Source organism: Daphnia pulicaria, chromosome 2, assembly GCF_021234035.1.
Source record: "Daphnia pulicaria isolate SC F1-1A chromosome 2, SC_F0-13Bv2, whole genome shotgun sequence".
NCBI classification, from domain to species: Eukaryota; Metazoa; Arthropoda; class Branchiopoda; order Diplostraca; family Daphniidae; genus Daphnia; species Daphnia pulicaria.
Genome location: NC_060914.1, coordinates 10,095,702 through 10,119,855, shown reverse-complemented (window position 1 = coordinate 10,119,855; position 24,154 = coordinate 10,095,702). Strand labels below are relative to the sequence as shown.

Here is a 24,154-nt window from a genome sequence, read left to right as displayed (position 1 = left end):
AACTGATGACGCCTCCAATTGGATTTTTTCGTTTTGGATGTGGTTGAGTTGCTTCCAAAGCTCACGATTATTCTGCCAAGATGTTTGTATCCGGTCTTCCAGCTGTTGGATTCTAGCAGCGATTTGTGGACAAGCGTTACACCTACTGGGTTCCGCCATGGGAATAGGTGGCTCCGGATCATAATATGACGGCAGATATTGAAAATACGGAGTTGGGTTGTTTGGGCTTTCTTCGCAGTACTGCTGACCGTTTTGTGGCGGCTGTTGGTGCTGCTTCGGCTCCTCGTACGTCCAGTTCAGTTGGTATGCATTCATCTCATTCGTATTCTGGTTCTGATATGCGTACATATCAGAATGACGTGATTGGTCGTTGTTGGGGTATTGCAATGGCGCTTGCTGTTGCCTCTTAACGAATGTAGAAGGACTGGGTTCCTTCTTCAAAAAGACCGATGACAAAAAATCCAGGAAACCCATTTTTCAGCTCTGGAGGAGTTTTCTTTGACTTATGGAAGCTCAGAGAAATGTTGTAAATCTAGTGGTCGACCTTGCAACTTATATAGGCCGGCAATCTCGGGCTGCCGATTGCAAAAGCCAAAGGACACTTTTTTTATCATTTTATTTAATTACAATTAATGTAACGTAATTCAATATTATTTAGTCACTCGCATAAATGTTTTTCGAACATTGTTCAATAGTTTTTATGCTACTTTTCGTTTGAATCGTTGAGAAAATTGTAAATATTATTTGGGACTAAACCGGCGTTTTGAAAATGGATCATGTAGTCTGTCTGTCTGTTCTGAAACTCGTCCTAGGTCCAAGTATAGTAACATTAAAATGTAGAATATTCTTTCCGTTGGAAAATTTAAGACGTTAAATAAAGTTGGCATAAATTAATTTTAATTAATTTTAATTTAAAAAAAATTTTAACTTTTACTTTCTTTTAATTTTCTCTTTTATTGGATATGTCTAAGTTGCTTTAAGTCAGGCACTTTCAACGCTTTCACAAACTTCCAAAGGGTTTGTATAAAATTGCGAGATTAATTATTAGCATAACTATTTATAATTTCGTTCCAGCGTTTGTAAAGTTCACTTTTCGGACAATCCCAGAGCGTCTTGAGACATTGCCAACCTCTTTGCGCCGTAGTTAAAAGATAGGGATCCGGATTTTGGGAATAAGAGTAAGCGCCCAAAACCAGAGATTGACTAAATCTGGCTGAAATGCAATCCTATAAAGAAACCCATTTGTTAGCATTTACTGATTTTCTAAAAATGTTGAGAGCCAAATACCTTTAACAAGTCAAATTCCTTTTGCGGGATCGGGCGAACGCGATTGTAACCCGCCAAGACATGGCCTGGCGCATCCAACATGTCCATTGATTTACACTCGATCATCATGTAACAAATAGCAATACTGATATCAAAAAGGTAATAGCCAAAATGAACATCTCCAAAATCCAGCATGCCGGATATAGAATATTTTTCCGGATCCTCTTTATCTGCTTCCACTGCAAAGTAAGAAATAATTGAATCCAGCGCTTTTCGAATACGCAGATTTCTCTTTAATAAATTACCCAGTATATTTTGTTCATTGAAATCTCCATGAATCGGGCCACTCTCAAGCTCTTGTAGAAATGGAATAACATTGGACTTGAAATTCTCAATTACTTCCATCGACAGTGAATGTTTTTGTTCGTCTGCAATCACATAGACAAAGTCTACCAGCTTTGGAACGGCAATCAAATTCCATATGCGATCAACTCCTTTGAGACCATCATGTTTGAATCCCTGTAAAGAATTAGCGACATTTCCTTGTATAGTTTAATATAGATGAAATAAGTAAATATATCAAATTAAATACCATCAAAGCGAGATCTGTTTTAGCCACCAACTCTCCGACTTGAAAAAACAATTCCTTTGTATAAGGAACGCTAAACAAAATTTTACCGGGCACAAAGGACAGAAGCCGCACGATATATTGATCCGTAGACTGATTCTGTGCATCTGTGAGACGAATAATAGCATTTGTATAAATTCTCATGTAACTCCATCAATAGTATTACCTTTCAAATGCTCCAACGACATGCTCTTTCCGTCAATATTTTTCACCGGTCTTGGACAAGGCAACCCCGTCTTAGCTAAACAAAAAATTCATCGAAATAAATAAACTCTGAATGTCTACTAACGAAAACAGGTTAACATACCCAAATAAAGCATCATTTCATTCTGTGCGTCAATCAAGTTGTACGCTTTTGAATCAAGGGAATTCAGGACTTTCAAAACATACCCGTGAGGGCATGCATCGTGAATATCAGGCAAGGCACTGTCACTTTTAACCTAAATGAAAGAAAAATTGAAATGCTTTAAGTTATTTTTATATAAAACCTAGAGAGCTAAAAAATGGACTAAACATTACCGTGACGTGGAAGTTTTTATCGTCGTAACTATTCAATTCTTTTACTGAAGCCACTTCAAGATTGTACAATTTAAAAACAAGTTGATGAACCACTTCATTTGGAACGTGAGGTTTTATCTGTTGACCGGGTTTAAGTAGAATTTCACCTTCCTTTTCCATTGCGAATGTGTTGACGACGAAAATTACTTTTTTGAAAAACAGTCACTAGGCAACAAAATTTTAGAAACAAATAGTAACAACTGAAAAACAACAACTAAATGAAACTAAAGTGGTACTGCGATAAAAAAAAGGGCGATAATCGGTGTGTCCGAACCTTGAGAAAACTTTAGATTTTGACCGAGAGCCCACTCTGCATGTTAGACACTTCACCATTCAAATGTAAAATTATCTTACGATTGGACCGATAAGGCCCAACCCCTCCGTCAAATTTTCAAGGACTTCGATCAGTTGGAACTGCCTCCAGCACCGTACTCAGGTTGCTGGGCTCTGGCGCACTAGGACTACTAACGCATTTTATGCCGGCCTTGAACATCTCCCACGACGCAAAATTCCAACAATAGAATTGATTTTGCCCCTTTTCACCGCTTTTTTCCCGCTATAATCACAACTCACAGTGGCCGTCTCTACCCAGCAGTCTAAAACATTCATTAGACTTGTATTAACATTCCAATTTGTAAAACCTCCTTTACAAAATTCTCCGACGGAGAACGCTCAAAGAATCTTCAACGGATAATTTTTTAATTCCTTGGTCTTTCAGCGCTTGTTTGCCGTTGAATGTGGCCCGATTTGATTTGACAGATGTGCTTTCACTATCCTGTATAGCTACGGAGAGTGTGTCCAGTAGCAAAAGAGTGATGGGACGCGGAAGCCGCAATAATGTGCATGCATCTTTAAGCCTGTTATCAAATGAAATACAATTAAGAAGTGATGTAAAGTAAGATAACGAACGGACACGTACTCTTTAAAGTAAATCTCCGGTTTTGTGGTGTATTGCCCAAAAAGCGGTATCAGATTCTGCTGGATGTCGAAGCAAAGTTGAGAAGCGCCTCCTTCGTTAAACTGCCGCTGTAGGATCAGCTCTTCCAAGAGGAACTAGAATGTTTGATTCGTTAAAATTTCTGATTGAATAAAAACAGGCACAGTCATTTCATACGTCGTTCACTTGAGAGGCCAATTTCTGCCACGCTTCGACAAACATAGTAGATGCCAGGGAATCCTTAAGCCACAACAAGCCAATCGCTACTGCCTGGAGCATTGCAGATCCTATTTATTATAGAACAAAGACGTGAAATAATAAAACGGAGAATCAAAATAAAAACTATGAATCTAAATACTGACCTGTTGGCGATAGGCTGGGTTGAATGAATTCATCCGGATTGGGGAGTGATGCCCACCTACCGGACAATATAATTTTTTATAAAAAGGCGATTTAAAAATTTATTTCAATTACTTACTTGTCAAGTCTGTAGGGTTGCGATTTGGCTTTCACTTCGAGCATCACCGCCTCTACCAGACGGCGCAGCAAATCTTCCTGCATTCTCTTTAAAAGCTCAATGATGCTGTCAAATACCGATCCTGTTGATGATAAAATTCAGAATAGTATTTTGTTCGGAAAAGTAGTATTTAAAAGATTATTCTTATTCACCTTCTTCGTCTCGATTGGTATGAGCTTGAGTACGAAGCCAAGGAAGCGAGGCTTCATCATTGCTAATAGCTTCTGCAGCTAAACGCTCAATATTTTCCGTCTGGACTTTATAACTATGCAGTTGAACGAAGAACTTGCATCACAAAAGAGAAACATAAACGATTATTATACGATAATTCATAATTGTAGGAAATTATTACCGGTAAATCAGTCCAGTCATCTAGAACATTAATAACAGCCGTCAGCGTGTTCAGGATAGGGCTGATATTGGGCGATGATCGATTGGCGAATAATTCGTGAAATTTGTCTTGACGGGCTAACTGTAGCAACCGAATACGGAACTCGTCCAGCAGTTCAAGCTGTAAATCCAAAAACTGCAACTTATGACCGGGTTGGGGTAAGATCTTGTAACGATCCGTAATGGCCAGCAGCATTTGGAGAAATCCTTCGCCACACTCAGTTAATCGAACTTCGTCTTCTGCCTCGGAATTGTCTCCAGAGACGCAAGTCCAGGCTTTGTCGCTAATCAAAAGGATGTCCATTTTTTCTACGGCGACTATGAATGAAACAGATGATTGAAGTTTAAGTAGAATGCGAGGAAATTCTCATTAGTCAACTTACAAGCTCTTTCTAAGGCAATCCATCGAGTAAAAAACTGGGGCTGAGAGAGAACAAGTAAAGCTGACGGCTGTGAAGATGGGTAGTTGTAAGAGGATCGAAGTTCACTCTCAAAGCTGAGTACTTCACCGATAGTGTGTGCCAAAATGGTGTCATCCTCAAGGATAACCGGTGTGTCCTTTACTAGTTTCTCGACAGCAAGTTGAACGAGTCCTCGTGAAAAATCCGTTAAAGCATCATTAGGTGCGTACAAGGGTTGAACGTTTGTTTCGAGGAATTTAGCGTGATCTCCAATCCACTGAAGAATCTGGCGCATATACCACTCGGGTTTGTCACGACGGTTGGTTGGTCGATTACCACCAAAATGATATAAAAATCTTTTCAATAGAGGATATATTAATTCTTGGATGGCTAGGCTGGAAGGAGTAAATCTAGACAAAATCACATGATCTGCCACACTTGGATCTTCCAACCTGAAAGAAATAAAGAATTCAAAATGTATCCGCAAACTTGTACTTGGACCAGTGTAGAACTGACTGTTTGGATGGGATTTCCAGTTTGCCAAGGCACTGAAATTGTAACTGAAACTTGCTCATCACATCAGGTGGAGGGACAGTTTTTAAAACCTCCTGGTTCGTTGAAATCAAAGGCCACTGTATCAGTTTTAGAGTATCTTGCATTTCCCTGTTTTTCAAAAGAACATTTTTTAACGGGTATAATAAATCTTTAATTGAAATGGGCTATACTTTTTTAGTTTTTCCTTGATCATCTCAAACCAGAAAATTACAGTATCATTAACAAACTTTTTTAGATTTTCACACTGAGATGTTTCCAGCATGCAGTTGTGTTGTACGAGTTTGTTGTACAACTCAACAGCTTCCAAATCTAGGTTAGACTGTAAACTCTGTCGGATTTTCTCACTAATATCATAAGTGATGAAACATGATTAATACTTTATGATGGGGTTTGTATGTTTATTAAATTGAATACCTTAGATCTTCAACAGTTTTTATGCATTTCAGGTAGGAATATTCCAGTTCAAGTCTTTCTATTTCTTGTAGTTGACTGCTGAAATTTCCTAGAAATGTGTCGACAGATGTTGAGTGTGATTGGGCTTCAACTTTCAAGTCCAAGTATTGTTTTTCAAGAGTCACTAGTTTTTTAGAGAGCTCTTCAACCTCCCTCAAGGTGTTTTGAACTTTTGTTGGAGCTTCTGTGCTAACTAATGAAAGCTGAAAACAGATAAATGTTAGATAAATAGATGTTGGAAAAACAGCTGAAGCAAGATTATTTTACTTTCTCTCTCAGATCATCTTGTATGGTTTTGGTTTCATCATATAGTTCTTTGAGTTTGTGAAGTTGTTTTAGATCTGATCCAATTTCTTCATTGAGTGCTTTTACAATTTTTCTTTGCAAATCCGGGTTTTCCTCCGTCATCTCAATAAATATGTGTAATTTATCAAATTTGTCTATACAACTTGTTTGCTCACTGGCTGCCGCTGGCTGCCACAGCCACACTACAATTCGCTATCCTTGAAAACTGTCTGCTTGTTTATGTGTCAGAATAAATCGCGAGGTTGCAAGATAAATTTAAACAACTCATTAACTCATAAGCAGAGAACGAATGAGCGAACAAGCGGAGAGCGGAATGAGGAATGATATCATGAAAACCAGAGCTATAGTGTATAGCTCTGATGAAAATTATGAATAATTATGCGTTTTACTCTGTCAGGGGGGGGCGAATATAAGCCATTATGCCCCCTTAATGGCACTGCCGAAACAATCACTCTACCAAAACCCTTTTCGATAATCGAATGAATTCCAGATTAATCGTGTATTTAAAAATCATTTAAATTTACCGTAATGGCCGTATTATACAGTGTGAAAATGAAAAATGTAGCAACAATTACAGTCTAGTTTTCTTCTATTTCCTTTGTTGAAATTGAGGTGCGCCCTAAATTAACGATGTTTTCAAAAAACGGGTTTAAAGGGTACGTGAGAATTCCCTTGTCCAATGAATAGTTAAAAAACTCGAGGAGGTTGTCTGATCGTAAGGTTACTTTAAGGTCGCACTTAAGTTTCGAAGTCGTCCGGGTACCGGAGAACTTGGACGAAGACTTAGCAATAGAAAATAAAAAATTAGGCGTGAACTGGATGAAACTGGATGAACTGGACTGAAAGAGAAACAAAATTTTACCGAAACAGTGAATTTGGTTATGACAGGATCCTTCTCAGGATAGAAATGCTCAGAATAGTATTCATCTTTTCTTTTCTTCCATGGTCTATCTTCATCTTCTATGTCTTCTTTTAAATCTGCAATCAAACAACAAGAATTATGTCTCAAAAAATTGGCTTCCAGAATAATGACAAATTACCCGAATGAGATTCTTTCATCTCGACGTCTGCATCGATTGGATGTGTAGTTTTGACAGGTCTTCTACAGATCTTTCCTTTGCTAATCTTGTTTAAATGCAGTTGTCTTAGGGAACGGAAATCATTGCCTTCAAGAGGAAGTATTCTCAATCGAGTTGCTCCATACACTTTGATCAGGGTGTCGGCGATCATATCAGGGATGGATTTTTTAATGCAATAGAAAACAGTTTCATTTGGAAAAACCACAAAATAGAATGGGGGCTTAAATCGGGAGTTTGCAAGTTTTTCTTTGGCATTTAGGGCAGACGTATATGTTATTCTACAAAATATAGCACCTTTTTGACCTTGGCACACTATGCACTGCAAATGTAATAATTGCTTGTCAATTTAAACATTAATAGGAAAGGTTATCACTGTTTGTCTTACTGGTAATCGTACTTTGGTTTCCATGACCGAAAGCAGTGATTCTTGTAACTGGGTAGCAGACTCCATATTTTGCATCATATTCTCATCTGCATTAATGATTGCAAATCCCTTCCATTTCTCTCGATCTCTATTCGCTGGTTTCGCTACAAAAGCTAAATTCAAATCATTAGAGCACCACTGATTGCATTTTAAATTTATTTCTGGACACAAAGATACCTTTAAGCTCTTCTTTTGCAGTTTCTAGTGCTAGTTCTGGAACTCTAACTGGAGCCATATTTTATAAAGTTCGCTCTGAAAACTGTAGCGTTTAACGAGGAATTCTAATTTTGAATATAAATCACTGAAAGCAAGTTAGCTTTTTGCCTTTTTGGAGATTCAGGTGTACAGAGAGACAGCAGAGATCTAGCGGCAACTACACAACGCCAAGAAATTTGGTAAAATCTATTGCACTCCGGAGTCCGGAGCGCTCTAGTGTCAAAAGTGGCTATTGCACTCCGGAGTCCGGAGTCCTCTAGCGTCAAGAGTGGCTATTGCACTCCGGAAAGGAAACATGTAGTACTTTCATTTGGCGGCGAATGGCATTCTGTTTCTGTGTTTTGAAATTTGAATGGTTTTTATTTGAATTCAAAATAAATAACAATCAAATATATTTGAATTTCACTAATAAATACAAATAGTCGGATAATGATAGTAGTAAGATGGAATTTATATTTAGTTATTGTTAACTTAGCTAAAGTACTATGTCCAACATTGAATCAGTACCTTAAAATTCAAATTGTAAATATAGTTAAGTGTCTCGCAACAGGAATAAAGGAGAATTTATAAAACATATCAATTCAGGGTGATATTTCTTGTTAACAATTTAAACTTCTTGCTCTATTTGCTAAGGTGTTACCACAATTCCTACTCACACAAAATTCTTCATAAGCCTCGATATCAATATCACCAAAAGGATTCATTGCAGTTTATATTACACAGAGATCATTATATTCAAAGTAAGGATTTAGACAGGTTGTTAAACACGCTATAAACACACGACATAGTGAGTCACCCTCTGACACCCCCTTACTTGCCTGAAGGTCGAGCCGGAATTCTCAGAACGGGGCTTCGAGGGGTTCTTTGTGACCTCTAAACGCATTGACCAGCAACTCACTATTTCTGCTGATTGATTCACACGTAACGTGTGATTCAGCTATATTACACAGAGATCATTCTATTCAAAGTATAAATTTAGGTTGTTAAACACGCTATAAACACACGCCATAGTGAGTCACCCTCTGTCGCCCCCTTGCTTGCCTGAAGGTCGAGCCGGAGTTCTCAGAACGGGGCTTCGAGTTCGAGGGGTTGTTTGTGACCTTGAAACGCATTGACCAGCAACTCACTATTTCTGCTGATTGACACGTAACGTGTGATTCAGCTGATTTCACGCTATAAACCATTCAATGTCCGTGTCCCTTATTCCAATAAACTAACAGCTAGACACGTCTTTCATATCTTGAAACAAAACAATACATAACTAAGTTAACATGTAGTTTCCTTTATTATAGTGAGAATATCAAAAGACATTTTAACCGAATTGTGAGTGCGAAAAAATACTTGGTATTTTCGTGTTCAGTTTCACTCGGTGCTTTGTCATCACATGAATGAACTGACAATGAAAAAGTAATTGATTTAAGAGAGGAAAGAATTGCCACATATGGCGGCGTCAATCAAAGATCCTTTAAGAGCGGAATATGGAAGCGCCTTGTCCTTTGATGATGGGTTGCTTTGGGTTCAAACGCCGAGAAGAATAGAGCAAGAAGTTGAAATGTTTATCAAGAAACATCACCCTGAATTGATATGTTTATAAATTCTACTTTATTCCTGTTTATTTGCAATTTGAATCTAAGGTACTGATTCAATGGTGGACTCTCCGACTCTAGCTAAGTTAACAATACTAACTAAGTCCCATCTTTTATATTGGCTAATGGCTATTTGTGTTTATTAATGAAATTCAAATATATTTGATTGTTATTGCGAGCCCGAAGGGCGAAGCTAATAATCGCATACGCAGAAAAATAAAAGCCATGTCACTTTGTCTGTCTGTCTGTCTGTCTGTATGTAACGCTCCATAACTCGGGTGTTTCACGACAGATTTAAGACTTTTTGGTCTTAAAAATTAGAGAAAAAATATGCGGTGCGACCAGAACAAAAATTATTTCATTTACTTAATTAGTTCTCCTGTAATTAATGAAAAACTGCTAAAATAATTTTTTAACGACTAGTGACATCTGGCGGTTGCGACTACAATTTTTTTACTTAATGACTGGTGACATCTTGCGGTGGCGACTAGATGTCCATAGCATCGCCGTGATGACGCAATCTTTGATGTCCCAACCATGACGCAACAACTAGATTTGCATTTATGTTTTGTAGTTATTTGACTAAAAGATGTTTATTTTTAAATTCAATTATTGAACTTTATGTGTAAAAATAGGAAAATATGAGTTGAGAAAATTAAACGAAAATAACTTGAAAGGATAAATATTGAACTGGGACAGAAAAATCCCGTTTAAAGACAAAAAAGTCTGTGAAGAAAAGTGTGAATTGTGAATATGTTCAACTAAACAATAGGCCCTGAATTTGTCATTTAAGACAGTTTTCAACTGGCTTACGACTATCCCTTCGCGGCGAGCTGATAAGCTTGCTTTTCTATCTTAAATATATTGCAAATTTATTTCTTACCCTTAATTGAATTTTTAATGAATTCAAAACCAGTCAAAACACAGAATCAGTCGTTATTTGCCATTCGTCGCCATAAATGACTTCATATTTCCTTTCCGGAGTGCAATAGCCACTTTTGACGCTAGAGGACTCCGGACTCCGGAGTGCAATAGCCACTTTTGACGCTAGAGGACTCCGGACTCCGGAGTGCAATAGCCACTTTTGACACTAGAGCGCTCCGGACTCCGGAGTGCAATAGGCGTGACCAAGAAATTTTGAAAGGAGAGGAAAAGAAGATGGGCCAACCTTTAAAGAAGCCAGTTCTTTCCCGCAGCCTCGCGGACCGCCGGTGGCGGTTGCCCGGTTCAAATCTTTGAGAAAATTCAAATGTCAATGCTCAATACAAACTGTATCCAGATAACTTGTAGAAGATCGTGGAAGATAAAATAATTAGTAAGATTAATAAGTAGATTTTAAAATCCAGTGGAAAATACTCGCCCTTTAGTCTTTAGATTACAGTAAAAAGTTTGAGACACTCGGCCACAAAATAAAATATGGGAAATTAATCAATACATCAATCAATTATTTATTTACACCATTACCCGTTAGAGACCGGTTGCGTCACTCCCTCTTTTGCTGGTTATTATGAATTTCCGTGCATACTAAGTGATGTAACAAGCTACAAAAAAAGAACGCGCTTGCAGCGCTGTCACGAAAACGAATGTATTCATTATTTGCTTCCTCATGGCCGTCATCACAGCTGACATGTTTTCTTTTTCTGTTTGCTTACCTATAATACTATGTATAGAAAACCCAAAGCTCCAGCTGGGTGTATAACATAGTCACTCTCAAGTTACACTGGAGCACTTGTTATTTTATACTTGCGGTTCGTGGTATACCTTGGAAATTGGGAAATAGTGTTAAATGTTCATCTCTATATTGATTTCCATACCTACTCTAGATATTTCCTTATCTTAACTTAACTTGCTAATGTGTGTGTTTATTTACTAACGAGACTCGACGCAATCAACGGAACAAACGTTTGACCGCCGATAAAAAGTTGGAAAAAAGTTTCAGCACCTTTCATCTAATTCTTAGCAAACTGATTCGTTCGTTGCACAAAACTCTGCAAGCAACAGCTAGCTAGTAACCACAAAGGAAGTGATTACGAGACACCGAAGATCAACCGGAAACAAATGTTTATCAGCGTCTGCGTTTCGATACATAAACAAAAGCTTATTTTGGTTTCAACTCAGTCAGTAGACAGCGGTCAAGCGTTGGTAATCCAAAAAGGTTGAGCGGGCCGTTCAAATCGATTACGGCAATGCTCTTCCCAATCTTTTTAGTGTTATTAGTCGGTTTTGGAAAAACCAATTCCTTCACTGACAACCGAGAATTACATCACAATTCTTCAGTCTCGTCAGACGGAATTCCACAGGAAGAAATTAATAAGAACCAACAACGTGATGGAAAGTCGATGGCCACCAACATCATCACTCAAGCCATCATCGCGTTACTCGCGCGTGAGCAACACAACATCACCAAGTCGTCCAACTTCCCGACACTTGTGGCCACCAATATCAGCGAGCAGTGCCACAAGGACAGTGGCACCTATCACCAAGCCTATCTCCTTAGAGTCGACTGGGCTAAGAAAAGTAATTTATTCAAATCAATTCAACATTCACCCGCGAAATGCTTAAAAACCTTAAAATGTTATGTGCAGTGTTTGAATCTACTGGCAAACTCCCGGAAGCCTGGCACGGCAGTGGCAATTTGCACGGTCTAGGACTTTTCGACGAGTGTTTATCGGTAGGACACTGGGCGGAAATGCCATTCCACGGTCAGTATTGTACGGTGTTCTTCGATTCAGTGTTAGTAATGCCATGGGAGCTGGAAGAGCCTAGCCCAAAGAAAAGTAATTCAGAGAATAATGAGATGCAGCGAAACAATTGGGTGGGGATTCTGCAAGGCTTGGAGTTGCTCTACAACGGCCCGAGATTGAAAGAGCCCAAAGTGAGGAACAGCGATCCCAATTCGAAAAATTTAATGGCCCTGGATTATTGCATACCTTCTTCGTGCTCCGCTCAAGACTTCCGCTCGTCTGTCGCCCAATTGGTGGGCAGCAGAGTCATAGGGAACACGACGTACGATGGGAATTTCTACTATACTTCCATGGTCACCATCAACGACGAGAATTATTGCTACACCACAGAGAAGATCCACGCCCCACCCAAGTATAACGGAGCCGATATTACTGTTGTGTAAGTCATAGTATATTTTCAATTAATTTTCAATCATTCATTGATGTAATATCTCTCTAATTGAAATTAAGTGTCGTACTGAGTTTACTTGGATTGGTTGTTCTTTTGGCCACATCGCACGAATTATGGCTGCATTATCAAAATCGTCCTGTCCAGCCGAAGAAAATGGCCGTGAAAGCATTGCATTGTTTCTCCATGCTAACCAACGGCAAGAAATTGCTGTCCACCAAATCGGCCGCCGTCGACAACTTGGCCTGTTTGAATGGAATCAGAGTCCTGTCAACCACCTGGATCGTTCTCTATCACACGTACTATCAAGCCATTATCAATCCCATGTACAACGTTTTTACATTAATTGAGGTAATAAATGAATTCCGTCCGTATTATACTTATAATTAAAGTGTTATTTCTTAGGATGCACTGACATGGCAACTTCACAGCGTTCTGAACGCCACCGTTTCAGTCGACACGTTTTTCCTGATGAGCGGCCTGCTCGTCACTTATTCCTTGATGCGCCAGCTGGACCGAAACAAAGGCCGTTTCAACGTTGGTTTCTTTTATCTCCATCGATATCTCAGGTTTCTACATTTCACTGTTTGGTCTGTTTTATCCTGGACTAATTGATTTTCCTATTTGACACAGACTGACGCCGGTTTACGCCGTGATATTGGGCTTCATAGCCACACTGTTGGCTTATCTCGGATCAGGACCCAATTGGCAAAATGTGCGGAATCATAGCCTTGTTTGTCGCTCGAGATGGTGGACCAATCTTCTTTACATCAATAACTTTTTGGGAGCTGATGTAATAATGGAGTAACACTAATTTTCAATTTGGCCTGAATGAAAAACTTTGATATTACCTCATCAGTTTTTTTCCTACAGTGTATGGGTGAAACCTGGTACTTGGCATGTGATATGCAAATGTTTATTCTGAGTCCGCTATTCATCTATCCTCTTTGGCGATGGAGGAAAATTGGCTTGAGCTGGGCCATTTTCAATATAGTAGGAATTCTGTGTGGAACTATCGCCATCTTCATTGTTTGGGATCTTCCAGCTATGAGTTTTTTCACAAGAGAGTATGTTATTTTTACTTTCTTTTGTATTTTTAGGCTGATGATTTTACCTAATCAATTTACTTAATCATTATAGGAATGACATGAACAATCCGTATTATTTCTATGGCTATTATGCTTCACTGTGGACTCGTTTTCCCCCATACATTCTTGGAATTTTGCTCGGATGGATACTTCACTTGACAAAGAACACGCAGATTAAACTTAAGAAGGTAACTTTTTTAGCGTGAATTTTTAACCATATAAAATTTTTTTATAAAACCTTTTTTAATTTTTCAAAATTAGGTTGTGGTGGCTGTTGGCTGGACCCTCACCATCGTTATAGGATTGGCCGTTATTTACGGTATGGTGCCTTATTTGAACGAGTACGAGGTTCCGGAAATGAACGATTTCGTCCGCGTCTCGTACGGATCACTTCACCGCATCGCCTGGGCCTCCTGCGTCGCTTGGATTATTTTCGCTTGCATTCACGGTTATGGAGGTATTCATAAATTTTTATACAGTCTTTTAAAATAACACTTAAAATTATCCAACGTGAAAAAGGATACGTCAACCGCTTTCTGTCGTGGAAGATATTTATTCCGTTGGGCCGGTTGACGTATGTCGTCTACCTAATTCATCAAAACTATTTGCTGGTCTATCACGCTTACATCCGAAAGCCGTATTACTACACCAAATTCACTCACGCCGAGCACTACTTTGGAGTCCTGTTGATGGTCTTTTTCATGGCATTCGCCATCTGCCTCGTCGTGGAGGTTCCGCTTTTGAATTTGGAGAAGCTGCTCGTCAATCCCACCAGGACAAGTATGTCATTTGACTTTACCTTTTCAAAGTTCATTTTTTTCATCTGTTTTCCCTTTTGACAATGAAAAACAGAAAAACCTGCGGCAGTCGATATTGAAATTGAGCCAAAGAGGCCGAATGGAGAAGAGACGGAAACTGTTCGAATGGACATGTGATTTCCCTGAAAGATTATTGAAGATGCTCGAGTTAAATCTCCACATCATTCGTCTTTTAAATCACCCGCTAGTTGAAATATTGCTTTTAATGGAACACACACACGTATACATGAATGATTGCAAAAGCATGTAATGTAATGTTGATTCTTGCGTCACGCTATTCCAATAGAGATAAAGTTATTATAACATATAGTATAATACCGATAGAATCGGTAATGCCTGCATAAATCATAAACATAAGTGTAAAAAATTTTTCTTTTCAAGCTGTAGACGAACTTTGATTATTCTGTCCATTACGTAATAAGGGAAAACGCCTCCTATCATTAGTGCGCATTAATGAATATTGCACCTTTCACATTGTATTAACTAGATTTTGATTGTCACGCTTCGTTCACGTGATCACGTCTCCAGATAATCATTGGTTAATTAAAAAGACAAGACGAAAGATTTGAATAATGATAAGTAATGTGACCTTTGTTATAAGTGCATTTAGTGGATAACGGTCATTATTAGAGCTTATGATGGCGAAAGGTCGTTTTTTTTATTGTCTCAAGTAACATGTACAGTATATGTAAATAAGCAGCCTTCGTCTTTGATGTCCATATGTGATTTCAAATCGTTATTGCACCATCAAATACAGATAAAACTATTTGTCCGCACATGTCAAATTAATTTTTTATCCTTGTCGATAGCGTTCAATTGTTTGGATAAGGCGTGACAATTTCATTTCAAAATTTAAAACGCCAAAAGAGCGGCAACTCTTTGCTCTATAACCTCGAACGGTGTCAATGACGAAACTTTCATCCGGTCACAATAATCACAAACGTAATAGTGTGTGCCTTATCAGGAAGTTCGTTGACGCAACAGCATATAAAACTGATTATTATTGTCCATTATCGAACAGTTGAGCGTGAACCTTGTATACTAGAACACTATAATTAGTACCTATAGCGCTCTAATACAGGTTCTTATAGGCGTGAGCTCAACGCCATGTTTTTATTTTTTATTTTAGTTCTTGCCGGGGCCGGCCAAGTGATTTCTTTAACGAGCAATCTAGATCAACTTAGTCAATTTGATTTAATCGAATTAGGTATCTCCCCAGAGGAGCTCGAAAATTTAGATTTGTCAGAAATTGATCCAAGCCTTTATTTAAATCAACAAAATGACGACAAGTCAATCGTTAGTAACATCGTTACTAATGCCATCGTCGCCTTCTTTGCGCGTGAACGTCACAATCTTTCAAAGAGATCAAATTTCCCAACGCTTGTGGCCACCAACATCAGCGAGCAATGTTTAAACGACAGCATCGCTTACCACCAAGCCTACCTTCTTCGAGTCGACTGGGCCAAGAAAAGTGTGTAAATATTTAAAAAAAAATTATTTCTAATTGTATTTAATTTAATTAAAATTTTGTACACGTATTTCAGTGTATGAATCGACGGGTAAATTCCCGGAAGCGTTTTACTACAGTGGTAACTTTCACGGGCTAGGACTTTTCGACGAATGCTTATCCGTCCAGGCCGATTGGACCAACACATCCTTCCAGGGCAAGTACTGCACGGTGTTCTTTGATTCGGACCTGGTAATGCCAGAGGAGTTGGAAGAGGAGAATCCCGTTGGAGACGAAATGCAGCAGCGGACAAATTGGGTGGGAATCATACAGGTGTTGGAATGGCTCTACAACGGTCCGAAATTGAAAGAGCCCAAAGTGAGAGACACCGATTTTAACTCAAGATTCCTGGGAGCCCTTGATTATTGCATCCCTTCTTCCTGCACCGCTGCAGACTTCCGCTTGTCCATTGCGCAACTGATCGGAAGTAGGGCGATAGATAACACGACTTACAACGACACCAATTACTACACTTCCATGGTGGCCGTCAACGACGATAATTATTGCTACACCGCCGAGCAGATCAAAGCCACTCCCAATTTTGACGGACCCGACGTAGCTGTGATGTAATTTACCACATGTCATTCCTATCGAATAATTTGTATTAATTTAACTTAAACAATTTTTAATTTTCTCCTATTTTACAGTGTCACATTAAGTCTCCTTGGGTTAGTAATTCTTTGTGCTACAGTTCACGATTTGTGGTTCAGTTATTACCAAATTCAACCCGATCAGCCGAAAAAAGTTGGCCTGCCTGTGAAAGCCCTGCGGTGTTTCTCCATGCTAACAAACGGCAAGAAATTATTGTCGACCAAATCAGCTGCTGTTGACAATCTGTCCTGTTTAAACGGAATGCGAGTCCTGTCCACTACCTGGATCGTTCTTTACCATACGTACTATGAAGCCATTATCAATCCCATGTACAACCCTTTAGGATTATTAAAGGTATACTATTAGCAAGGAAATTAAATTAAAGCATACATACTATACAATTATTTTTTAAGGATGCATTAGAGTGGCAGTTGCACGGTGTTCTCAATGGCACAATTGCAGTCGACACATTTTTCCTGATGAGTGGCCTGCTAGTAACTTATTCCTTGATGCGGGAACTGGACCGAAACAAAGGACGTTTCAATGTCGCCCTCTTTTATCTCCATCGTTTCCTTAGGTGGATCGTCCGGAGTTATTTTTAATGCGGTCCGTATAATAATAATCGGTTTTTATTTTGAGTCTAGATTGACGCCAGTTTACGCCGTGATACTGGGCTTCATAGCAACTCTGTTGGCCTATCTCGGATCAGGACCCAATTGGCAAAATGTCCGGATCTTGAGTCTGGCCTGTCGTTGGAACTGGTGGACCAATCTTCTTTACATCAATAATTATGTTCGAACATTCGAAATGGACGTAAGCTATAGTTTTTTTAGTGTATAATTAGGATAATTAAATTGTAGCGTAAAGTATCACTAACATTTTTAGAATTATGACTTCAGTGTATGGGTGAAACCTGGTATTTAGCGTGTGATATGCAAATGTTTATACTGAGTCCGCTATTCATCTATCCTCTTTGGCGATGGAGAAAAATTGGTTTGAGCTGGGCCATCTTCAACATATTGGGGCTCATTGCTGGAACTATCGCCATCTTCATTGTCTGGGATCTTCCAGCTATGGGTTTCTTTACCAGACCGTAAGACCCCAACTTCCTAATAGAAAACTCAGTCCATTTCACGAATTATTTTTCTTTAATAGGAATGACACAAGCAATCCGCACTATTACTACGGCTATTATGTCCAAACATGGACCCGTTTCCCGCCTTACATCCTCGGAATTCTACTCGGTTGGATTCTTCACAAAACTAAAAATTCCAGAATCAAGATGAACAAGGTTTTATAGGATGCCCATTTTATTTGTCTTTATTTATCAAATAGCCTTTTTAATCTGTATTTTGTGTTTTTCAATAGGGAGTTGTTGCAGCTGGTTGGTTCTTTGCGACGTTAATCGGCTTGGCCGTCGTTTATGGTATGGTCCCCTATTTGAACGAGCTCGAGGTACCAGAGATGAACGACGTCACTCGCGTTTCTTACGGATCGCTCCATCGATTTGCATGGGCGACTGTTGTCGCTTGGATTGTATTTGCCTGTATCCATGGTTACGGAGGTATTACATCATCCAAGACATCATCATTTAACCTGTATGAAATTCCCCTTCAAATTGATTTAGACAATTTTTTATGTTTGATTTTATAGGTTTCATCAATCGATTTCTGTCATGGAAGGCTTTTATTCCATTAGCCCGTCTAACCTACGTCGTCTATTTGGTTCATTTAAATTACCTAACGGTCTATCACGCTTACATCCGGAAGCCGTATTACTACACCAAATTCACTCACGTTGAGCACTACTTTGGAGTCCTGTTGATGGTCTTTTTCATGGCATTCGCCATTTCCCTTACCGTGGAAGTTCCGCTGTTAAATTTGGAGAAGCTGCTCGTCAGTCCCACCAAGACAAGTAATATTCAAATAATTAAAATTCAACAGCCAAATTGAATTCGAAATTTATTTCTTTTTCTAAAAAAAATATAGGAAAACCTGAGATGGATGAAAATAAGCAAACAATTCCAAGAGTAGGACTCAATATGAATGCAATTCCTACCTATGGTAAGAACAAAACAGAACAATTCTAAACGACCAAAGGCAAAGGACCTCGGATTTTCTGCACGGTGGATTTCAAATAGTCCTTCTAAAATTTATTGCGATTGATTGGATTGTTACAGAATGATAAATTATACGACATGGAAAAAAGACGCTGAATTTTTCTCATTTTATCCCGACAAAATAGTGGCATCACTTTCTCTATTCACAGATGAATGGTAGGAACTGGCCACAGTCAATGTCGTCCCATTTGTATTTGTTGGTGGGTACGGCACGAGCGCACGCAGTCCTTGGCAACATGGTCATATCGGGCTGACCCGTCTCCCAGTTGACGTAACCGAAATTCTGGCGAGTGGCCGCCCACGCCCAAGTGTTTTTCGAGGGGCAGTAAACATTTGCAGCCGACGTCTCCAAGCAAAAAGTTCCCGATGTCCAAAATCCGATTGTCGTGAAAAGGTTATCCGCTGTAAACAAATCAATTGAGACATAATGAACCATTCGAACACATAAAAATAATTAGCAAACTTACATTTTGCTATTATGGCAGGTAAATATGTTTCGAATTCGGCTTGTTTTTCCGCCGTTTTGAAGCTTATGAGAGACCGACCGTTGGCCTTACAGAAATCAAAGGCATCCACCCACGGTTTCTTTGGAACAAAATACATAGTTTAATAACCACAGCTGCAATTTTTAAATTGCCTGATCATTTTTTGTTTTAATTCTTACCTGAGTGTTGACTGGGCAAACACAACCTGTCGGCAGCTTGTAACATTTGAAGCCACCGGTGAAACTGACACATTCTACACGGATACAAGTTGACTAATAATATTTCATGCGAAAAATGAAATTGTTCAATTTCTAGAATCTAATAGTACTATACCGTTCGGATTGGGAGGCGTCGGAGTTGGCGGAGTTGGCGTTGGCGGAGTTGGCGGAGTTGGCGGAGTTGGCGTCGGAGTTGATGGAGGATTTACCCCAGGTTTGTCGATTGAAATTGAAATGCCTCCAAATAAGAATTTGTTGTCTACTTCGCCAACCGACTCACCATGAATACCTACAATACCAGCGCACTGTTAATTTTAAACCAATTAAATTTTAAAAGAATTGATAATACTGCCTACCAGTAGCCAAAACAAGACCCACACAGACTAAAACTGAGAACAAGATGCTGCGCTTCGACATGTTTCGCTATACTATGTCATCCAAAGCTCCGTACGCCACTTTTTATACTAAACTATATCTGTGTTTGACGATATACACCACCACATGCCCACATGCCTATAATTAAAAATAATTTTGACTACATTTCAACGACCTCCATTTAGGTTAAGGTAGGTCGAAAGAGGTCACGCAGATACGGAGATCAATGACCTCTCTCCAAACCTTGTAAAAATTAAAGATCTATTTTGGTCTCCAATTAACTTATAAATTCATAAATTTTAGGTATGAGTAAATTTAGGATTCCTGACAATATTTTTCTTGCATTTTTATTGCCGAAAACACAGTACATATGCACGATTGTAATATAAATAAAAGATTTTAGCGTTGGAGGGAGTTAATTGGCTGATAATGCGTTACGGCATTGTGTCACCGTCAGCAAATTGTTTTGGATATTCATGTCTAGTAATTGTGATGCCGATTTTCGGTGGCGATATGGCGGGTAATTTAACTAACTTTGCGCCGGTCAACACACTGACGAGTAACAGCGGTTTCATGGCCATCATCGGTATCAGCAATTTCCTGGGCTCGTCATCATCACCTGCGTTCGTCTTTTCCACGAGCTGCTGCTGCTGGATGTTGTCATCGATCACCACCAAGACGTTATTGTTGACTGCTGATGTGGGTCTAGCGGCTGCGACTGCCGGGCTCGGCATCGAAGGTTTCTTCTGGTTTAACTTTCCACCGGCCAGCAAACCGCCAGCGATAACCAGCGGCTTCATAGCCAGTAAAGGTAGCAGCAATTTCTTGTCCTCTTCGCTGGCAGTAGCGGCTACCGGTGCTGATGCTGGCCGGGTCTCTGAAGCATTGCTGACGTCAATGGTAGACGACAAAAGCTGCGGGGTGTCTTCATTGCCTGTTGTCTTGTTACCTGGGAAAACAAGAAAATGATTTTTAATTAATCTAGAAATTATACTAGAGCAGTTATTATTCAAAAGTATCTTACCTGAAATTGCAACAAATAGAAAACCGGCGAGAAAAACCAGGGACAAGGTGCTGTAGCTCTTCATTTTTTCGACTGATTGATTTGAAATGGCAATTGCTTTTTATATAGGTCGTGATGGAGAACAACTTTGGTTTCCGCATAGGTCGCCAACAATGTTTAAGACCAACAACCTCATCGAAAAACTTTCTTTTGTTTTGGCAAAAGGTCAGTAGAGTTCACAAAAAGAATTCATGAATTCTTGAGTGACCCTATATTTCTGCAGAAATATAGGGTCACTCGCTTTCTTTGTTGTCCACGAGTTCAAAACAGGCGAGTTAATGTCTTCAGCTATAAATACATTAATTTTTTTAAAACCTTTTCTATCGCCCTGATTTCTTGACCTTTCCGCTATCCCGACGAGTTTTCCAATTTCTCGTCAAAATGTCAACGACATCACAAAGTCCGAAATAGTTCTTATTGCGCTAAAAATTGACCCTCAAGAGATGAGTATTTTTTATTGAGATGAGTATGTTCTATTTTAACTCCGATCCTGTTTTCAGAAAGAAGAAAAAAACCCTTCAGGGTTATAATCATGACCCATGGAAAAAATAGATTTCAACATCGCAATGTGTAATATTTGATGGACTCGGGTTTAACTGCAGCTGCACAAGTTTGACTTGTCACAGAATGACGTTATTCCCTTCACTCATCACATGAGTTCATCAACCTCAACTGTTGAGAAAACGAATGATTGAACGTTACAGGTATAGCTACTACGTTGGAAAAATGCCAACACAGTTTCAGGATATTTCAGTTTTTGATTGATATAGTATCATATCAAGTTGAGAATTTTGACCAGACTCTAAAGCCTCTGATCAGAAGCGAAGGGAACGCCAAAAATGAAAAATAAAATAAAAAATATCAAACGTAAACGTCACGGGAAATGAATACATACGTCAAGCTTATCACCATAACGTCAAATTTTTAAAAAATCCTGACTGAATTGAATGTATAATAATAGCCAGTTTCCACAGCTAGAGGCTACAGATACATTTCCTATATAGTGTGTGGGTTAACTGAGCCGAAGGCTGATTGGCTGGCCATCCTGCGAGGGCGGGAGGAATTCAAAATGAGGCAAAGCTTCTTCAAGTTCGGTATAAACCTGTTGGTCCGCACCAGTCTGCTGTCATTGCTGCACTTTTATTGTTTGATGTGCACGAATTTCCGTATTGCGCTTCAATCTAGTTTTTTATTGATACGCCGTTGGGATTTAAAAAATGAAGACACCTAAGCCGCAAGTCCAAAGATAATCAATCAAATGTATGGTAGTGCTGTAGTAGCGCACTATATATAACCCGGAACCCTTGGAGAAAATCACGCAAAAAGTCGATAATCAACCTAGTTTGATTTTTTTAATGTTATTCAATGTTCTCTTGCACATTCATGGGTCAGATCAAGGTTTACAAGTTGACTTTTCACCAACACGAAATAACGTTTTGAAGTCAATCCATCATCACTTTTAACGGTCTGAGCTTTCCTAGGGCTAGGGGTTAACAACGTACCGTGATGAACACGCCCTCACCAATTTCAGACAAGCCCAAGCCCCAGATATTTTTAATTACATTACGCAATACTGTAGAAAATCACAATAAACAGCATATAATAATACTGAAAAAAGAGTAAAACAAAAATTAATTCTCGACATCCTAAATGCTTATAGATATTTGAGAAGATGCTGAGTGTATTATTGAATCTTGCGTGAGAATAAAATGGGAAAATTCGGCACACCTGAAATTCGGATAACGTTTGATTAGCACACTGTCGAAAAAACGGTGCGGATGAATATCTATAATTAACAGCAGACTGCACCAGAAATAAAAGTACCTTTAGTATTTAGTATAGTCTATAGTTTAGCAATCAAGATCTAAGTAGGAAAAGATCCAACGTTGGTAGCCAACTGTCCTCAGGGTTTGGCTACAACTACTCACAGAAGGCGTAACGGAATTCCAAATAATCCTGTAATAATAATAATATAAATAATAAATTAATAATCCTGTATTAATAATAATATACCTTATGGGTAAATACAACGTTTCCGGGATTCTTTGTCAAGTTGCCATTTTTGATTGCAACATTTGCCAACTCAATTAACTCTGGCCAAATTCTTGAATTTGTTATAAGCTCTGAAGAATAATAATTTAAAAAAAAAATTTACCGTATACGTAGTTTTTAGTTTGACCTTTACTTGTATACTTTGTCCTGAATCGAGCAGATGATTTGCTACCGTTATTCATGAATTTTTTTATTCAAGAGCAATTGGTTTCCTCAGGCGAGTCAGGCCACAGCGGCACAGCCGTATAGCCCAAAGATCATTTCTATTACTCCTATATTAAAATAACAATTCACAGGTACGGACTTGCCCATAAATTTTGGGTGAATTTTCACACCCTTTCCCCTCTTCGTCACAAAAAGTATTGATCCAAAACGATAATGTCCTTTTTTCGGACCCTTCCCCTTTGCATATTAAATTTTGAGAATTTCCCCATTTATTTCAATATTTTATTTTTTGTTTTGACCTCCAACTTCTTAGATCACTCTACCCCCACGTAAAATAGTTGCTATCCACTCCCTCTCCTAAAACCCCAAAACCCCCCAAAAATTAATGCTATAATGTCTGACTTTTATTTCTAATAACAGACAAAAATGGTAGACGGAATCGCGTATGAGAAGTGACCATGACTTATTTTCATTCAGACACCACGATACAATTGAGGGCAATGAACCGGCGGGATTTTCTTGTGATTCAATGCATATAACCACACCCTACAAGAAAAAGAATGGATTTCATTTGTTTTTTCTTATTTCTTTGACTTTGTTGCCTTCTAAAACAAAAGAAAACGTGTGTTAGTCTACACGAATATGCAATCAGAATGAGCCAGATCGTCTACAATATACCCACCCAAATCTCAAACTAATATATGTGAATGATCACGGTGGTGGTTACACTCCAGCATAGCCGCGGTTATAGTCACTGAACTTATAATTATTCGACCTCTGTTCATGGGTGATGGATGAGCGGCGCTCTAAAAGGAATCTATTATTGTCCAAATTTTACCAACTGACTGACTGTGTTTTGTTCGTCCTGCCATCCACTTTTTATTGTCGTGCCATCTGCTGCATCTGCTTAACTAGTATAAAAGAACAAAAATCAAACTGAAGCAACTCAAAATTTAAAAATAATCAGTAATAAAGCGCTGTATTGGATTTGTTTTGGTTTAAAGTGCCAATAGACTGGTGTTGATTTATTTCTTTCAAAACTATTTGACATAACTTAGACGATTTTGGCCTTGATTTTGGCGGCCGGGTGTAATATCGTGACTGAAACTGACACCTGTGTGTTGACCTTCTTCTCCAGGGGATTGAAGGTCTGTGCTGCGGCAACTATAACAAGGCATCACAGACGTCATTAAATCAAAATCTTCAAACCTGTTGTATCTTATTT

General features: G+C 38.9%; 6 protein-coding genes across 7 annotated transcripts; 2 read left to right on the top strand and 4 right to left on the bottom strand.

Moving 5' to 3' along the window:
* Positions 1-925: 925 nt before the first annotated feature.
* LOC124326281 (hydroxylysine kinase-like) lies at positions 926-2,939 on the bottom strand. The gene is made up of 7 exons (XM_046785013.1): positions 2,414-2,939; positions 2,202-2,334; positions 2,061-2,135; positions 1,859-2,001; positions 1,572-1,785; positions 1,288-1,505; positions 926-1,226 (listed from the first exon to the last, which is right to left on the bottom strand). Exons 1-7 carry the CDS (start codon positions 2,570-2,572, stop codon positions 1,038-1,040), a joined length of 1,131 nt encoding a protein of 376 aa, XP_046640969.1. The 5' UTR covers positions 2,573-2,939; the 3' UTR covers positions 926-1,037.
* A 98-nt stretch (positions 2,940-3,037) lies between these two features.
* LOC124326074 (RAD50-interacting protein 1-like) lies at positions 3,038-6,271 on the bottom strand. The gene is made up of 12 exons (XM_046784687.1): positions 5,973-6,271; positions 5,667-5,908; positions 5,423-5,596; positions 5,214-5,360; positions 4,680-5,149; positions 4,259-4,614; positions 4,059-4,191; positions 3,868-3,988; positions 3,752-3,807; positions 3,567-3,676; positions 3,372-3,505; positions 3,038-3,309 (listed from the first exon to the last, which is right to left on the bottom strand). The coding sequence occupies exons 1-12, from the start codon at positions 6,111-6,113 to the stop codon at positions 3,099-3,101; spliced, it is 2,295 nt and encodes a 764-aa protein (XP_046640643.1). The 5' UTR covers positions 6,114-6,271; the 3' UTR covers positions 3,038-3,098.
* A 224-nt stretch (positions 6,272-6,495) lies between these two features.
* On the bottom strand, positions 6,496-7,909 carry LOC124326409. 2 transcript variants are annotated; one of them, XM_046785219.1, is made up of 5 exons: positions 7,692-7,909; positions 7,476-7,627; positions 7,052-7,409; positions 6,874-6,989; positions 6,496-6,793 (listed from the first exon to the last, which is right to left on the bottom strand). In XM_046785219.1, exons 1-5 carry the CDS (start codon positions 7,747-7,749, stop codon positions 6,590-6,592), a joined length of 888 nt encoding a protein of 295 aa, XP_046641175.1. In that variant the 5' UTR covers positions 7,750-7,909; the 3' UTR covers positions 6,496-6,589. The 2 variants fall into 2 exon arrangements, with proteins under 2 accessions (XP_046641175.1, XP_046641176.1); XM_046785220.1 differs by having other exon boundaries at positions 7,488-7,627.
* A 3,498-nt stretch (positions 7,910-11,407) lies between these two features.
* LOC124326071 (nose resistant to fluoxetine protein 6-like) lies at positions 11,408-14,898 on the top strand. Its single transcript, XM_046784683.1, has 10 exons — positions 11,408-11,833; positions 11,902-12,439; positions 12,511-12,799; positions 12,854-13,017; positions 13,082-13,241; positions 13,322-13,515; positions 13,589-13,724; positions 13,798-13,993; positions 14,056-14,316; positions 14,389-14,898. The coding sequence occupies exons 1-10, from the start codon at positions 11,503-11,505 to the stop codon at positions 14,469-14,471; spliced, it is 2,352 nt and encodes a 783-aa protein (XP_046640639.1). The 5' UTR covers positions 11,408-11,502; the 3' UTR covers positions 14,472-14,898.
* A 459-nt stretch (positions 14,899-15,357) lies between these two features.
* On the top strand, positions 15,358-18,661 carry LOC124326067 (nose resistant to fluoxetine protein 6-like). Its single transcript, XM_046784676.1, has 10 exons — positions 15,358-15,825; positions 15,899-16,427; positions 16,509-16,806; positions 16,866-17,029; positions 17,097-17,265; positions 17,352-17,545; positions 17,608-17,743; positions 17,821-18,016; positions 18,106-18,366; positions 18,441-18,661. The coding sequence occupies exons 1-10, from the start codon at positions 15,462-15,464 to the stop codon at positions 18,539-18,541; spliced, it is 2,412 nt and encodes an 803-aa protein (XP_046640632.1). The 5' UTR covers positions 15,358-15,461; the 3' UTR covers positions 18,542-18,661.
* Positions 18,662-18,710: 49 nt separating this feature from the next.
* On the bottom strand, positions 18,711-20,767 carry LOC124327712 (sulfated surface glycoprotein 185-like). Its single transcript, XM_046786710.1, has 6 exons — positions 20,674-20,767; positions 19,631-20,598; positions 19,390-19,563; positions 19,236-19,309; positions 19,039-19,156; positions 18,711-18,973 (listed from the first exon to the last, which is right to left on the bottom strand). The coding sequence occupies exons 2-6, from the start codon at positions 19,689-19,691 to the stop codon at positions 18,711-18,713; spliced, it is 690 nt and encodes a 229-aa protein (XP_046642666.1). The 5' UTR covers positions 19,692-20,598; positions 20,674-20,767.
* Positions 20,768-24,154: the final 3,387 nt, after the last annotated feature.